Raw genomic sequence first — 15,409 nt, forward strand, 5'->3', positions numbered from 1 at the left:
AAAATCAACTACTTAATCATTTTAACTATGGTTAGTTAAGTAAAACATACTTTATTATATACAAGTAATGTTTAACAAATAAAAATATTGATCAAAAATTAAAATAGATATATACTTCATTTTTACATTTTATTAAATATATATATATAGATATTTTTCATAAATTTATATTATTATTATAGTTTATATTATTTTTAATATTGAAATGGTAGTCATGTACAATACAGACTATAAGATTTAAAATTCCATTTTTATATTATATTTAAATCGAAAATATGGATTTAAACACACATTTTCTATTCTATACACATACACAAATTTTAACCAGGATAGAGATGATTTTAGTGATGTAAGTTATATGAATAACAGAATAAAGAATAATTTTTATAAAATTAATACATACTAGCTACATTTGAACATTGCACAAATAATACTAGAAATTTATGTCGAGAAAAAATATAGTCTTTTCATATACGTAATCACATACATAATTCGTAACTTTTCGTATCTTGCCTTTACTTTTTGACAAAATAGAAACACAGTTGTTTCAAACTTCGGTAGGACCAGTAGGCTTGGCTTGTGTTCTTCGTCGTGCCAATGCAGACATGACAACAGGTCCGATATGAGGCGATCTCGGACTGCTAGACATCGCTCTATATGTTGCTGTTACTGCTCTCTAAAAATATGTTCAATTTATGCTATTAATTTAATCATGATTACTTGAAATGTATCTAAAGAAAATATTATATACCTTTAGGCTATGTGGATCCTTAGAACTATCAGGTAATACTTTCTGTGGAAGACGATGACGATTAGCAATCCACGAATATTTTAATATGGCAGCTGCAGTAGGCCTCCGATTAGGATCAACGTGTAACATTTTTTTAACTAGATCTTTAGCTTCATTCGAAATTTGATGCCATATTCCACTTTCAACATCAATGTAGCCGAGGCCAATACGATCTAATATGTCTCTTGCACTATCACCGGGAGTATTACGAAATGGTGTATATCTAAAATATAGAAATGTAATCTAGTATTTAATATACGTACTTTTCAAATTTTACGTAATCAGATTTAATTACCCAGCCAACATAATATATAACAAAACACCAAGTGACCAGATATCACACGCTGCATCGTATCCTTGGCGTTTTAACACTTCCGGTGCTACAAAATTTGCAGTATAACAAGGTGTCATTAACAAACCATTTTCCGCTCGTAACTGTTTTGCGAAACCAAGATCGCATAAACAAAGTGTCGATGGATCACCCCCCGACTTTGAATACAATATATTAGATGGCTTTAAGTCTCTATGAACAACCTATTGATTACGTAAACCGATATTAATCAGTAAACTCAACATGGTAGAATACTAAACGTAAGAGATGATGACTAAATAGATAATTACTCCATTTTCATGAAGATAATTGACTACGCTAACTATTGTGTACATCACTTCGGCTGCTTCTTTTTCTGTGAGATTACGTCTTTGTAGTAACCGATCAAGTAGTTCTCCACCACGCAATAATTCAAGTACAAGATAAGCTCGTTTATCATCTTCATGAACAGCTCTCAAAGTTACAATATGCGGGTGCCTTCCATATCGGAGCAAAATTTCTATTTCTTCTGTAGGATCTCTTTTTGATTTCTCAATTACCTTCACAGCATACTCTGCTTTAGAAGCTTTATGAACAGCTAAATAAACAGTACTGTAGCTTCCTTTACCAATTTCTTGTTTAAACTCATATTCATCATTCACGGAGATAGGGCTCACGTAAGTTGGGAAAGTTGCGCTAAGGCTATCACAGTTTTTATATTCAGGAATTTTCACGTGATCCTCAAGAAGGCACGGCGCGACAAAGCTAAATCCACGGAACAATTCGTGAGCATTAGCACTTGGTGGTACCCCAGGAGAATCTAAAATATTATAATAACTTTACTCATTTGGAACATGAATTATACAGAATTAAGTAATTCACGTTACCTTTGGGCGTTTTACATGTAAATTCACTATCAAAACAAAATGTATCATCTTCTTGACTAACAGCTGGTTTAAAAGGCGGTTTTATTTCTTTTCTGTAAAGCGCATCCCAATCGGTTTTTGCAAAGAACACATGGTTTTTTATCTCTTCTATTCCGCCTTAAATAAATGAAAATAATAAATGAATATAGCATAATAGCTATTTTTGTATTTTAAAGAACACTACAAATAAGTACCAAATCCCAGTCTGTTTGCAGGGTTTCTTTTAAACAATACTTTAAGGAGTAATTGTGCTTCTGGTGAAATATTATGTGGCATTCCGAGTTTTCCTTTTGTTATCTGTGTCATTGTTTCTTTGCGATTTGCTCCTTGAAATGGAAGAGCTCCAGTCAACATTTCAAACTGAAAGTTAAGATTTTGTTTAAATACAATCTGGTGTGTATATATATATATATATATATATATATATATATATATATGTGTGTGTGTCGTCATATCATTTATATGCAACTAACCATAAGAACACCAAAACTCCACCAATCTGCAGCAAATGAATGTCCTCTCCTATCCACAATTTCAGGTGCCATATATTCTATAGTACCACAAAACGAGTATGCTTTGCAATCATCTAAAGGCTGCTTACTTAGACCAAAGTCGGTTAAAGCAATATGACCTTCAGTATCAAGCAAAATACTGTCATAAACAAAATGAATATTAAAATTTATATAGCTTTATAATGGTTGAATTATTGACAAATGATATAATACAAACTTTTCTGGTTTGAGATCTCTATAAATAATTCCAAGCTTATGTATATGACCCAATGCAAGAGCAAGTTCAGCTAAATAAAATTTTACATCATCTTCAGTAAACATTACCTAGAGCAATAATTATAAAAGTGGATCAATACAGTTGTAAAAATATCATAAAATTACTAATACTATAAACTGTATACCTCTTTAACTAATCTTGAAAATAAATCGCCACCTCTTAAAAAGTCTAAAATTAAGTAGAGTTTGCCTTCTGTTTGGAATGCATAATGTAGTCGCACAATAAATGGATGTTCAACATCTACCAGTATATTCCTCTCCATTTTTGTTCTAACTCTGTCCCGAACTAAGATAATATTGAAATATTAAACCACTTTAAAAAGAAAAAGAAATAATTTTCAATATAAGAGGAATTGCTCTGAAAATTCCTTTTATAAATTTAATATAATAATATGTACACAGCAATAAAAAGATCTTTGTATTTTATAATTAAAATCAATGTTTCATTACGACAGTCCTCAGTTTTTAAAACCTTCAGAGCTACCCTCATACTTATATATATTTAACTTATTAAGCACCTTTCAATGTTGCCTTTTTTAATACCTTCATAGCATAAATTGTCCCACTATCTTTTCCAACAACCTTTCTCACAAGGAATACCTGAATTAACACAAGAATTTTTATTATTAAATAATTACACTTGATTATATCTAAAGTTATTTTTCATTCATTGTAATGTTCAATACTTTGCCAAAAGACCCTTGACCCAGAACTTTAAGCAGTTCAAATTGAGATGGATCTGCTTTTTCATGTCCATCCCTTACTACTTCACGTACTTCTATTTCATGTGTCTCAGAACAACCATTTGAAGGTGGTTCAACTACATTTTCTTGAGTTATTCCTACTTCCTCTTGGGACTCTGATGGAAGTATATCTACGTCGTGCTGAAAAATTAAATTGATTACAATGCATAAATTTACAATTGTAATACAGAATTAATAACACGTAATTGACAAATTTTTAACACTAATTGATGTATTTAACAAATATAAAAATACTACTTTTTCAGTCACATGTTGCTCAGACCAAGGAACTGTCAAATTCGCCAACGGCATTATATTCGACGTTGTGTTATTATCTGTGAAATTGTAGATGTTATGTTTGTAAAATATTCTTGCGTGCGCGGTCGTCATAAATTAACGTTTAGTTTAGTTATGTTACAAGAGCGCGACGTAGATCACCCTCAAAATGTAATACGTTATGGATATTCGCGGTAAATTGATAGACGCATCTATGACATATACTCTGGTACTTATTGACCACAGATAACGCGTTAAACCGTTAATATATACTAGAAACCGATGTTTCAATGTTTTGTATGACGACTGTCCTTTTTACGTTCCTGTATTGTTGGTCTAAGAAGTCACCTTTATATGTACTTTATTGATTTGTCAACAAACAAAGCAAAATAGATTGGGAAATGTATTTGTAAGATATAGATAATATATAATGCGATAACAGTATATTCAAACAAATATGAAGGAAGAAAAAAAATACAATTGTTTTATAAGTAAATTTTAATTCTTTTACTAAAAATTGTACTTCATTCTTTAATGAAATAAAATCGATGTATAAAACATTCATTCTATATATTGTAAGACACGTTCACATGAAATATCCCTGGCACCTAACAAGTGATGCAATTTTATATAAAATTATATATTTCTCTCTTTTAGATACAGATGTCGAACTGCGAGCGGAAAAAGTTCACTTCCGCTAAAAGAACTCTGCGCGGAAAGAGAAGAAAATTTAAACTTCCATACTTCCGGAAAAGAGCGACACTCCCTTCTTCCGGGTAAAGGGTTACCCATAGTCGCGTACTTTCAAAGTATGTAATACAGTGCAATATTATTCTAGAGATTTTTCAGTACAAATAAGCCTAAGTTAATATATATATATATATATATATAATATATATACTAATTACTAATATACTTATTCTCAACTTTACACTTTACTTGTGTATTGTGTGTGTGTGTGTATAGATATATGTGTATAGATGTGTATAGATATATTAATAATAACAGAAATATTAATCGAATAACTATTTGTGAGGATAAAATAATTTATCCTTACGAAACGAATAATATTTCTGTTATTATTAATTTTAAATTTTAAAATAATTCTTAATAGTCCCTATAGTAATATAGTGCACGTGCTGCCACCTAGCAAGTGATACAGCCAGGCATGCGCAACTTTACGTAAAGTGACTTCCTTTCGTTTTGTCATAGTGACCTGCAAATGCTACACTTTGCAATGAACGTTGCTCTTTACTCTTATTCATAATAAACAATTCAAACGGATTAATGTAAAAAGTATATATGATATATATATAACATAATATTATATATAATAAAAACATCTAAACAAGTGAAAGAAAGAGAATACCTTAAACATCAAACATTGGTAAGTATCCTAATCTACTGTAAAGTTTATGGAATGGTATAATTTTTAGAAATTTCTTTGTGTAACAATAATTGCTAAATTATCATTTATGTAAACTTATATTCAGTGTAGAAAAGATTTATTCTAATGTGATATAACCTGTGAAGTGAAGTGAAGTGTTATTTATGTAAAGTTTTCTTATGTGTTTTAGTCTTTTAAAGTCCAATAAAAATGCCGTGCTGGTATTATGAGAAGAAAGAGCTACGAAATACACCATCCATTCAAGATGGAATTGACTACGAAACAGAATGCAGATATAGGAAAGAAGGGGCCAGATTTATTATTGATACAGGAACCAAAATGGATTTAGGATACAATACAATGGCAACTGGAGTTGTTTACTTTCATAGATTCTATATGTTTCATTCATTTAAAAACTTTCCAAGATATGTAAGTATTTAATAATAAATATTAAATTTTTTTTTATTGATCTGAGAAAAATAAATATTTAATGTTATTTTTTAAATCTCATATAGGTAACTGCATCTTGTTGTTTATTACTAGCAGGCAAAGTAGAAGAAACCCCAAAAAAATGCAAAGATATAATTAAGACTGCAAAGTCTTTATTAACTGAGCAGAAATTAATGACTTTTGGAGAGGATCCAAAAGTAAATCAATAAACTATATAGTTTATTATTATTAAGGATATATATCCTTGAAATGTAATTTGTAAAATAATCTTTTTATGAATCTTCTAGGAAGAGGTTATAACGTTAGAAAGAATTTTACTACAAACTATAAAGTTTGATTTGCAAGTTGAACATCCATACAGCTACTTGCTAAAATATGCAAAATGCCTTAAAGGTGATAAAAATAAATTGCAGAAGATGGTTCAAATGGCTTGGACATTTGTTAACGACAGGTGTATATATATATATATTATAGTGTTTTCTTATTATTTTTAAATTGATTTAAAAAGTTCATATAATCTTTATTCTTTTTCCTTTATAGTTTGTGTACAACATTGTCATTACAGTGGGAACCAGAAATTATTGCTGTTGCTCTCATGTATTTGGCAGGGAAGCTTAGCAAATTTGAAGTGGTAGATTGGAATGGAAGATTACCAAAACATTTACGTTGGTGGGATATGTTTGTTGAGGATGTTACTATGGATCTTCTAGAAGGTAATAAGTCTAGAAGGAAGCCTAATAAGAAACCATTCTTTAGAATATATCAATATGAAAAGTACATCTGATTTATTTTTTCAGATATATGTCATCAAGTATTAGATTTGTATTCACAAGCAAATAACACAAAACCACCAGATTCACCACCTTTAACACCATCTAATGAGCCGTGTAGAGACAGAGCTATAATAACACCTTCCACAGAATCAACATCTACTACACCAAATGGTATGTACATGAAAATTGTCTTATTTGTGACGAAAAATTATATTTTAATCTTTAATTTAAATTTAATTTAATTAATATTTGTATTAATATCAAATTATAGTTACACCAGGAAAGGCTACTAAAGTTGAAGCAGTTGCAGTCTCTGCAAATGGATGCTTAACTACAGATACCACAGATGCAATAAAACCAATGGATGTGCCAACGCATTTTCAAACATATCCGACCAATTTTGCACATAGTAATATCAATTATCCCCCAGCGTTTCCTCCAGCAAATGTTTCTGTACCTCCACCTTCTGTAAACACAATGAATCACATTGTCCCACCAATGCATCATATGGGTTCCTCTGGTACCATTAGACCTGCACCACCTACATCTACTACAACCCCAACACCGTTTCAACCATATCCTTATCCTACAAACGCGTCATACTTCCCTCCAAATAATCCAGTACCTCCAGCACCTACACCGCGTACGTATTATCCACCACAACCTTAACACATAGAAATTTAGAAGACTAGATATGCAATGTTTGCTTGTGTGTAAACGCCATTATTGTAATTGAAGTTAATATTATCAAAGAGGTAATAGTTAAATCTTGTCTTGTAATCTAAGTCTTGTAAATATTGTAAATATGTACAGTATACAATTAACAATAATATTTAATTATAAAGTTTTTATATTATTAATATTTACGTGTTTCAATTCCTAATTTAAATAAAGAAATATAAATACAAAACTTCTAAGAGAAAGTCAGTCAAAGATTTACATGTAAAGATTGCCTTTATTAAAAAAGTTTTTTCCAGAAAATGTAACAGTATGCAATGGTGCATAATTTGCTAATAATTTTAAAAGCGGTTCTGCAGATAATGAGTCCAATACATTACTGTCTGTATATAAAACATACAAAACTGAAGGTAGTTCCATAATTTGAGCATATGACAATACTGAAACATATATGTTTGTTAATAAACTTTTATCTGAAAATATAGTTTGTATTATTTGAATATTAACCTCCTGCTGTTACTCCATATATAATATTTGGCTGCTCTAAGTATGGCTCTTTCGATTTGCAAATATTCTCTCCACTTTTTGTAGTCAACATCCTTAAGAAAGAAGGTACTGTTGGTATATCCTTCTTCTTGAAATTTGATATATGACAACATGTTATACAAATTATACTTTTTGCACTTGATATAATATCACCCATCTAATAAATTTAATAAAATTAATGCAAATTACTATAATTATATACTTTATAATTTAAGTTAAATTTTCTTACCTTTTCTACAAATTTGCCTGACAATTTTACATCAAAATGTGGAGATACAACACCTAAATAAATATCATCAATAACTTGATAAATTGTATATATCTTTTTTTGTTTTTCATCTTCCACGAAACATACTTCTTCTGAGTTTGGGCACAAACACTCTTTTACAAAATCTACAATATCATTAAAACCATTTATAACAAATCTTAAATTTTTAATATTATAATATGATTAATTAAATTAGTATATATTACCGATTAACATTTCACCTTCAATTACAATTAAAGTATCAATGCTGGATGGTTTTGTTTTTAACCATTGAACAAAAAATTCGCTGAAATATATTCCAAAAAGTATTTGAGACACTTAACTTGAGAGGTTATGTTTAACTAAAATAAGACTTACGGTTGATTAACTGAACAGTCAGTAGCTTTATTTTCATCTTCATCGTCCCAAAACGCTCTTGAAACTGGAAATACTACTTCACCGAAAAAACTTGCCATTTTATCAACAAAGTTAATAGAAACCACTTTAAAACATCTCCTGTTTGCAAGAGAATACTTTTATTGCCGTGTCACAGGTCACAGCCATACTAGCCAACAACCTTGGAAAAAATTATACAGACGATTGCGTTTCAAAACATTAAATTTTGAATATAATTAAAAACAAATATTCCTTATATAATTTTAACGCAGCTATTAGAAAATTATTTATTTGTCAATTGTACATTTCTGTATAAAAAGTATAAAAATTCTTACTTCAATTTGTTCATTACATCATGTTTTATCTTTACATCACGTAATTGTCTTTATAATAGAAATATACTTTATATTACATATATTTATATCAACAATGTCTCTTAATTATGTCTAAAATGTACTGTTTTGATAATCACACTTTGTTCATTGCTTTAAAGAATTAAAGAAATGACATGCTTAAATTTAGTGCTTAATGATATACAATCATTCCTTTTGGTTTCATATTCCACAGATTTGGACCCTATTTGTTGTTTCACGTGTGTGTTGCGTGTGTATATGGATTCTATATAGCGATTCTAATATGACTAAAATATTCTATAAAATAATGAGCATTGCAGTTTTTAAAGGTACATATTTTATAACATATTTTGGTATCTAAAGGTAGCCTTGCTAATATTCTCTACATATTATATTCTAAAATATACGATATAAAATCATGTACTTAACACGTGACGTGTATTGTTCCCAAGCTAAACCATAACGCATTTTACAACGTTCATTATCTCTTCTTGCTCTATGTATCAACAATCCTGTACATATAATTGCATAATAATAAGGCAAAATATTATGTGCCAAACTTATACACGATATTGACCACCACATTATTATATCACCTAAATAATTCGGATGTCTTACATGACCCCATAATCCAGATACTATAAGCTTCTTACCACGGGTGGTTGATATGGTTTCTAAGTCTACAAAATAAATGTACAAATAATATGAAAAATTAATTTTGTAATGTTAATATTGATTTAAATGTAAGATGATTTTGTATTTACACATTAATGATGGAGATAAGGGATTTCTTCTAAACTCGTTCTTTTGTAAATTGCTAATTCTATATAGCAAATATCCAATTATAAACGCAAGTATAGGGAAGACAAACAGATAAGTGAATTGTGTTCTAAAATTGAAGAAACACGTTTCAATAAAATTTCAATGGCATGATGTACTGCTATTTTTTATTCTTAGTACTTACTTGTGATATAACATGTACTTTGTTGTAAGAGCCAATAAAAATGGGTACATCATATAACCGGTACATAACATGTAACCAGTTCCTTCATACATTATTTCAAAAGTCGTTAGTATTGCAGATTCAAAGAAGAGTGCGTCCATCGCATAAATTATTTGCAGTAAAGTTCCTAACACAACACCTATGTTAAGATGCTCTAAACTATACGTTTCCGTTTCTTCAATTGTTTTTATCACAATGGACAAATTTATGAGAATCTGTAATTCAAATAAAATCATGCATATCTTATAATATACATTTCTACAGATGAGGAAACTCTTTGAATGATTATTACTATTGTTATCATGGAAGTCCGAAAAAGATTTATTTTGATATCCACAGGACCAATTCGTGGATTTATTTCCCTCCCTTGCCAAAAATTATATATCACACTGTTAGTAGATCCATATATGTTTAGATTAGCTACAGGAGCTTTGCCGCCCTTTACAAATAATAATAATGATAAAATCGTTCCAAGAATCCAACCGCTAATTGAAAATTGTACAGAATTTTGTATAATAAGATCAGTGACTTCTAATTCTTTATATATACACGCAGCAAATATGATTACTGATAAAAGGCTGCATAAAAAACCTAAAAGAAGTATGCGAAATAATAATTTCATTCATATAATTTTTCTTTAAAATGAATAATTTAAATATTGGATAGCCACCATTTAGACGATACTGTAATCTTCCAATTCTATTTTGTGGTCCATCAATTTTTCGTCCAATCGGTATAGTCGAAAAAATTATTACAAATAAAAAGAGACCTAAATATGCAGTAAAAATTCTAAGATCTACGTATAACGTTACGTCTGTTAGTATCTTAGGATATCCAAGTATACATTCATCTTTTGTACACATTAATTGCGGTAGTATCATTATCACGGGTGATAAAACTATAAGAAAAAGGGTTCCAAACCATCCTCCCCATTCTTGTGGTTCACTAACCATGCTGATTTCTTTCTTTCGTTTTTCTATTACTTGTGGATTTATATCTACATCTTTTTCATAATTTATAGTTTTTAATAAATCCTGAAGTCAAACATTAATAAATGTACATAGAATGTTTATCTTAATATACAATAATCAATACACAAAAATCTTACTTGATCTCTTTGTACTGAATGTCCCCTTTCCTTCATATCAACGCTAAAATCATGCATTTGACTCTTCCTTTCTATAGGAAGTGAGACAGCTCGATTAATATTTCTCGTTAATAAAACCATTTTATGATCTGATTCAGTTTTTAGCGTACCAGATAACAATCTCATTGATCTACGCGTCACTGTTCCTAGTTCTCTCAATCGCGATTGAAGAGGCATTGATTCAACAGAATGTTCATCATCATTTATATCCTTTTTATTGTCAGTATTGCCATTATCCTGCATATCTATACATTTTATGCAGAAAAATGTCAATTCATTTAATAATATTGTTAAAAAATAGCAGATTATTTGTAACAATATATTTACCCCTAGGTATTTCTATTCGTGGTAGAGAAATTTTTGCAAATTTTTGAGTCCTTGTAGACTGCCTATTTACAGATGGAGATCTTCCAGGTGAACGTTTGCGTGGAGATTTTCTGAGTGATGAATATCTAGTAGGACTTTTTCTACTTTTACTACTAGCTCTTGTTGTACTTCTTGATGGCCTATTCATCTAAAATTTTGAAGAAATTATACAGAAAGAAAAAAAGTAGTAAAAAAGAAAAAGAGATAGAGAAAATTTAAATATTTAAAATATATAAAATAGTTTAAATTTAACAAAACAGGTACCTTAATATCAGTTGAATGAACATACTGTTCAATGCCTGTTTCAAATTGTACTTTATATCGTTCTCCTCTTATACTTAATATTTTACCTTTGTGGTATCTATCAGTACTTGGGTGTTTTGCAAGTACTTCTTCTCCTTCTGAAAACTTCATATTGTGTCTAAAAATTAATAATGATCTGTAAAACATCGTTACGTTATATAATAGTTAAATGCATTAAATATGTTGTTCAACCTTTAATTTTATATAGCATAACTGTTTCTACAAAAAAGAAAAAGATACAAACACTGTACTATTGTTCATATTACACAGTAAATGAAATTTTGTTCGCAGTTCTTACGATCAAAAACTGTCGTATAATAACGATTCATGAATTAAGTTCTAATATATAAAGATACTAATCAATACAGTTTTACAACTTACGTGCAGTTTTACTCAGATTACAGCAATATGTTCTAATGAGATTCGAGTTAAATTAAAAATAAGAGAACTCCTAATCGTAAGGTTATAATTAACGCTTTTTTTTTGCATCATAACACGAAGACGCACACACGCTATAGCGTTCCGAGATGCATAAAATGCAGGCCACGCGAGGCTAAATATATGCTTACATCCGTTGTGTCAGTTACCTTATGATGGCCTTACAAAGAAGATAAGATTTAAGCGTGTTTCATACGGAAAGCAATATTGATATAACACTAATGTATCGAAAGAAAAGTAAAATTCAAACTCAAACTCAATTCCTATTCTAAAACAGAGATGTCTTTAAATTAAATATTTATATCAATTTCAGAACTTTAAAAAACGAAATCGAACGAAATTTCACTTTTATTTTGTTAGCAATATAATCTTTTTTATCAAATATATCGCTTCTTTGAGTACGCTCATGTACAAAACTTATTTTGGCTAGATGTTGACTGAAATTAGTAATATGTAATATTACATTTTTTATCCCTTTTTTATTTGAAGAAATTATAATCAAAGAAATAAAGTTTTAATCTTTTTTGTCGTTTGTGAGAAAAAGGCATTACAATCGAAAATAATTTATAAGTAACGGAAAAATCATCTGTTATAAAATACATATACAAATTAACTATATCTGAACTTATTATATGTTTTAAATTGTACCGCGCTGATGTTTGAATTTTCCCACTTTCTGTAACGATTTATGTTTCATGCAGGTTACGACAGTTGTCAACATGCTGGAAGTATTTTCATTGATATCAATCCGTTAAACATACATGAGAATTACTTGCATCAACACAAAATTCAGTTAAAAAATCATGGACAAGGATGATGAAGAAAGACAAACAAATTTAGAAGATGAAAAGCAATTTTTGGTAAATTCACATTGGTTTCATATTTCTTTGATGTTTAAAGAACGATTAACATGGGTCCTTTTATATCTATGTTGAGATTTGTAGAATATGAAAGCCTGTTAAAAGGTAGTGATACTAAAGGAACTGTGCATCCATGTAATATAAACATATTAAAATTTTTCAGGTTTCTGTGGATGATACTCTAAAGATTGTTGAAAAAAGCATCCATAAGTTTGTAACAGACGTCCCACAAGCACTTGTTAATTCTGGATTAGATATAGATTTAAAGAAACTAAATATAGAAGATGGTCAAAATATTCAGGATCTTATTTCTTCATTCCCAAAATCATTCACTGATCTAATAAATAAGGGTATACATACTGTTTGTTTTTTATTCAAAAGAAAACAATAACGTCTCATTTTTTAATGATTTCATTGTTCATAGAAGAGAAAGAGAAAATTTCAGCCATAGAACTAAAGTGTGAACAATTGCACAGTCAACTCCAACAGCAAGTGGATAGAAACAAAAAGGCACAGGAAGAAATAGAATACTTAAGAGAACAAGTGATTTGGCTATAATATAATTTACAAAATATTCATTAGCATTCATTATGTTAATAGATATGTTTATTATCCCTCTCTCTAGATATTAAATCAAAGTACATACTGTGCAACTTTGGGAGCAGTTTTAGGTAATTTAACATGGCGTGCGTCTCGCCTTCCAGAAATTGTCGACGTTTGGCTTTCTGGGGTAAATACTGTTAATTCCGGTATTCAATGGACAGTATAGTTTCGCGTTAATTGGTTCATTATAGTTTCAGCACATGATCGGCGAATTTTTATCGATAACAGACGGAAGTTTCGTCGCTTTTATAAACACTTATCGAAATGCTTTCCCCCCCACATGCAACGTCGAATATCAGTTTATAATTGGCTTGTTAGGCATTGTAACAAATATATCTGCAACTCCCGAGGGACGTGAATTTTTAATAACTGATCCGAATGGTAGAGCTTTTGTACAAAAAATGATGAAACTCATGCCCTCTTTGCCACTTTCGCAAGGTTCCTTATCACTAAAGAGGTAATTTTGCGAATACCGGCAAATTAACAAATCATTCGTACTTTTAATCGTGCCGTGTCTCTTATAGATTAATGCTGATGACATTTTATAATGTCAGTATGAATAAAACCGGGCTGCAGTATCTTTTCGAGTCACGAGTAAGCGACGTGTTAAATTGTTATTTGAGGAACAATTCGCTACCAGATGAGACACAGTTCCTCTGTCTGCGCGTGTTGCATTCGATGACATATGGTTTAACGAATCCCAAATACATTCAAGACTTAATCACCACCCTACCGATCAGCAAAATAGAAGATATCGCTATTTCGAACAAAAATGAAATGAGTACAGTCGCGAAACAAGTGATAAAACAGTTGCGAGATTCACAGAAATTTATTCGTATGAATTGAGCGCGTGACTATCAGGATTTTCTTCTCCATTCGATAAGCTCAAGTTGAAATTTGTTAATAACAAAGGAATTTTTGTTTATGTAACTAATCTTTTAGATTAATGGGAATTAAAAGATTTTATTTTACAATTGCGTCGCTATCAAACAACAGAATATATCTTTAGAACGTGTTCGTGACTAGTCTGAGAACTGTCGAATATCGATCTGCCTTATACAGCTACAAAATAAAAGCAATTGTGTAGAATAACATACGGAATAGTACAAAATCGATTATGCACACGGTTGAATAGTAAAACGTAATCGAGCGCACAAGTATTTTCTGATTAATTAAAATAATTATACAAGTAGTTTTTAATACAATAGACACGACGTTTATTTACTTTATGGACTTACACCTCGAAAAAACGGTGATTAAACGCAAAGTAAGTAGTTTTTCTTAAATTAAAGATTTCATTGAAAATATCAGAGTTAAGCTTATTTAACGCAAATAATTGGTACATAATTGGTAAACATACTATTCTAAATTTCATTGAGCCAACTCCAAAAGTTGCAATAAAACTACAGTTATCTGATTTGTAAGAGGCAAACTTTGAACGCTTTGAACTCGTAAATGTACTTCTGTTCTAATAAATCAAATAATTACACGAACGCTTTAAATCGTAACTATAGAATCGTTCAAAAGTAGGTAAGTATGTACCTGCAACTTTCTACCAACCATGTAGGATCGATATATAACAAGATCGATACATATAGTAAGATGTGGATCGCGTTATATGTTTGTAAATAAATTAATCTAAATATCAAAAAAAAAAAAAAGTCCAATTTCACTAAGAAGCAGAAAACAAACTATCTTCGTCGTTAACCTTGCTACATCTTTCGAGTCCAACCGATTTCTTTTATATTTCAATAAAAAAATTTCTTGAACTCGACGAGTATATGAATGGATCTTCAAAAATAACCGCGATTCTTTGTTTACATTTTATACTAAAGAGAAAAATTGGAAAACTGTTGTATCGAATTATCTGTCACAGAACGAAATGTTGATATGAGTTATGATTCGTGATAAGGAAAATCTCATTCATTGATTCACATGAGAAATAAAAAAAGAAAAACGCGGCACGTACAGAAATAGTAACTCGAAAAAATCTGTATGTTTCATTATCCCGCATGAAGAGATAGAC

General features: G+C 30.0%; 5 protein-coding genes across 13 annotated transcripts in view; 2 read left to right on the forward strand and 3 right to left on the reverse strand.

The window, feature by feature from the left end:
* Window positions 1-34: 34 nt before the first annotated feature.
* Window positions 35-4,375, reverse strand: LOC139991910 (ribosomal protein S6 kinase 2 beta). Of its 2 annotated transcripts, XM_072012310.1 has the most exons (13): window positions 4,357-4,375; window positions 3,816-3,892; window positions 3,501-3,698; window positions 3,333-3,414; window positions 2,940-3,100; window positions 2,756-2,862; window positions 2,500-2,677; window positions 2,221-2,386; window positions 1,988-2,143; window positions 1,412-1,920; window positions 1,086-1,324; window positions 752-1,013; window positions 35-676 (listed from the first exon to the last, which is right to left on the reverse strand). In XM_072012310.1, exons 2-13 carry the CDS (start codon window positions 3,867-3,869, stop codon window positions 548-550), a joined length of 2,241 nt encoding a protein of 746 aa, XP_071868411.1. In that variant the 5' UTR covers window positions 3,870-3,892; window positions 4,357-4,375; the 3' UTR covers window positions 35-547. The 2 variants fall into 2 exon arrangements, with proteins under 2 accessions (XP_071868411.1, XP_071868410.1); XM_072012309.1 differs by lacking the exon at window positions 4,357-4,375 and having other exon boundaries at window positions 3,816-4,308.
* Window positions 4,376-5,125: 750 nt separating this feature from the next.
* On the forward strand, window positions 5,126-7,742 carry Cyck (cyclin K). Of its 2 annotated transcripts, XM_072012577.1 has the most exons (7): window positions 5,126-5,220; window positions 5,411-5,649; window positions 5,736-5,867; window positions 5,958-6,121; window positions 6,211-6,383; window positions 6,468-6,614; window positions 6,715-7,742. In XM_072012577.1, the coding sequence occupies exons 2-7, from the start codon at window positions 5,431-5,433 to the stop codon at window positions 7,110-7,112; spliced, it is 1,233 nt and encodes a 410-aa protein (XP_071868678.1). In that variant the 5' UTR covers window positions 5,126-5,220; window positions 5,411-5,430; the 3' UTR covers window positions 7,113-7,742. The 2 variants fall into 2 exon arrangements, with proteins under 2 accessions (XP_071868678.1, XP_071868679.1); XM_072012578.1 differs by lacking the exon at window positions 5,126-5,220 and having other exon boundaries at window positions 5,398-5,649.
* Psmg1 (Proteasome assembly chaperone 1) lies at window positions 7,379-8,507 on the reverse strand. Of its 2 annotated transcripts, none has more exons than XM_072012607.1 (5): window positions 8,293-8,507; window positions 8,157-8,221; window positions 7,897-8,060; window positions 7,629-7,824; window positions 7,379-7,561 (listed from the first exon to the last, which is right to left on the reverse strand). In XM_072012607.1, exons 1-5 carry the CDS (start codon window positions 8,388-8,390, stop codon window positions 7,380-7,382), a joined length of 705 nt encoding a protein of 234 aa, XP_071868708.1. In that variant the 5' UTR covers window positions 8,391-8,507; the 3' UTR covers window position 7,379. The 2 variants fall into 2 exon arrangements, with proteins under 2 accessions (XP_071868708.1, XP_071868707.1); XM_072012606.1 differs by having other exon boundaries at window positions 8,142-8,221; window positions 8,293-8,506.
* A 64-nt stretch (window positions 8,508-8,571) lies between these two features.
* Window positions 8,572-15,409, reverse strand: part of Lbr (lamin B receptor) — a 47,912-nt gene continuing 41,074 nt past the window's right edge. For 2 of the 6 annotated variants that reach the window (XM_072012531.1, XM_072012530.1), the window contains 8 exons: window positions 11,444-11,618; window positions 11,141-11,327; window positions 10,775-11,058; window positions 10,337-10,700; window positions 9,959-10,257; window positions 9,628-9,881; window positions 9,428-9,552; window positions 8,572-9,343 (listed from right to left, as the gene is read on the reverse strand). In XM_072012531.1, coding sequence (XP_071868632.1) covers window positions 9,060-9,343; window positions 9,428-9,552; window positions 9,628-9,881; window positions 9,959-10,257; window positions 10,337-10,700; window positions 10,775-11,058; window positions 11,141-11,327; window positions 11,444-11,593 — 1,947 coding nt within the window. In that variant the 5' untranslated portion in view covers window positions 11,594-11,618 and the 3' untranslated portion in view covers window positions 8,572-9,059. Of the gene's footprint in view, window positions 9,344-9,427; window positions 9,553-9,627; window positions 9,882-9,958; window positions 10,258-10,336; window positions 10,701-10,774; window positions 11,059-11,140; window positions 11,328-11,443; window positions 11,619-11,863; window positions 12,174-15,409 lie in introns of those variants that run through there. The other 4 variants (XM_072012533.1, XM_072012532.1, XM_072012529.1 and 1 more) reach the window with 4 other exon arrangements.
* On the forward strand, window positions 12,379-14,876 carry LOC139992061 (heat shock factor 2-binding protein). Its single transcript, XM_072012584.1, has 6 exons — window positions 12,379-12,780; window positions 12,944-13,130; window positions 13,205-13,323; window positions 13,406-13,510; window positions 13,575-13,840; window positions 13,908-14,876. The coding sequence occupies exons 1-6, from the start codon at window positions 12,724-12,726 to the stop codon at window positions 14,227-14,229; spliced, it is 1,056 nt and encodes a 351-aa protein (XP_071868685.1). The 5' UTR covers window positions 12,379-12,723; the 3' UTR covers window positions 14,230-14,876.

This window comes from Bombus fervidus, chromosome 11, assembly GCF_041682495.2.
Source record: "Bombus fervidus isolate BK054 chromosome 11, iyBomFerv1, whole genome shotgun sequence".
Lineage (NCBI taxonomy): Eukaryota > Metazoa > Arthropoda > Insecta > Hymenoptera > Apidae > Bombus > Bombus fervidus.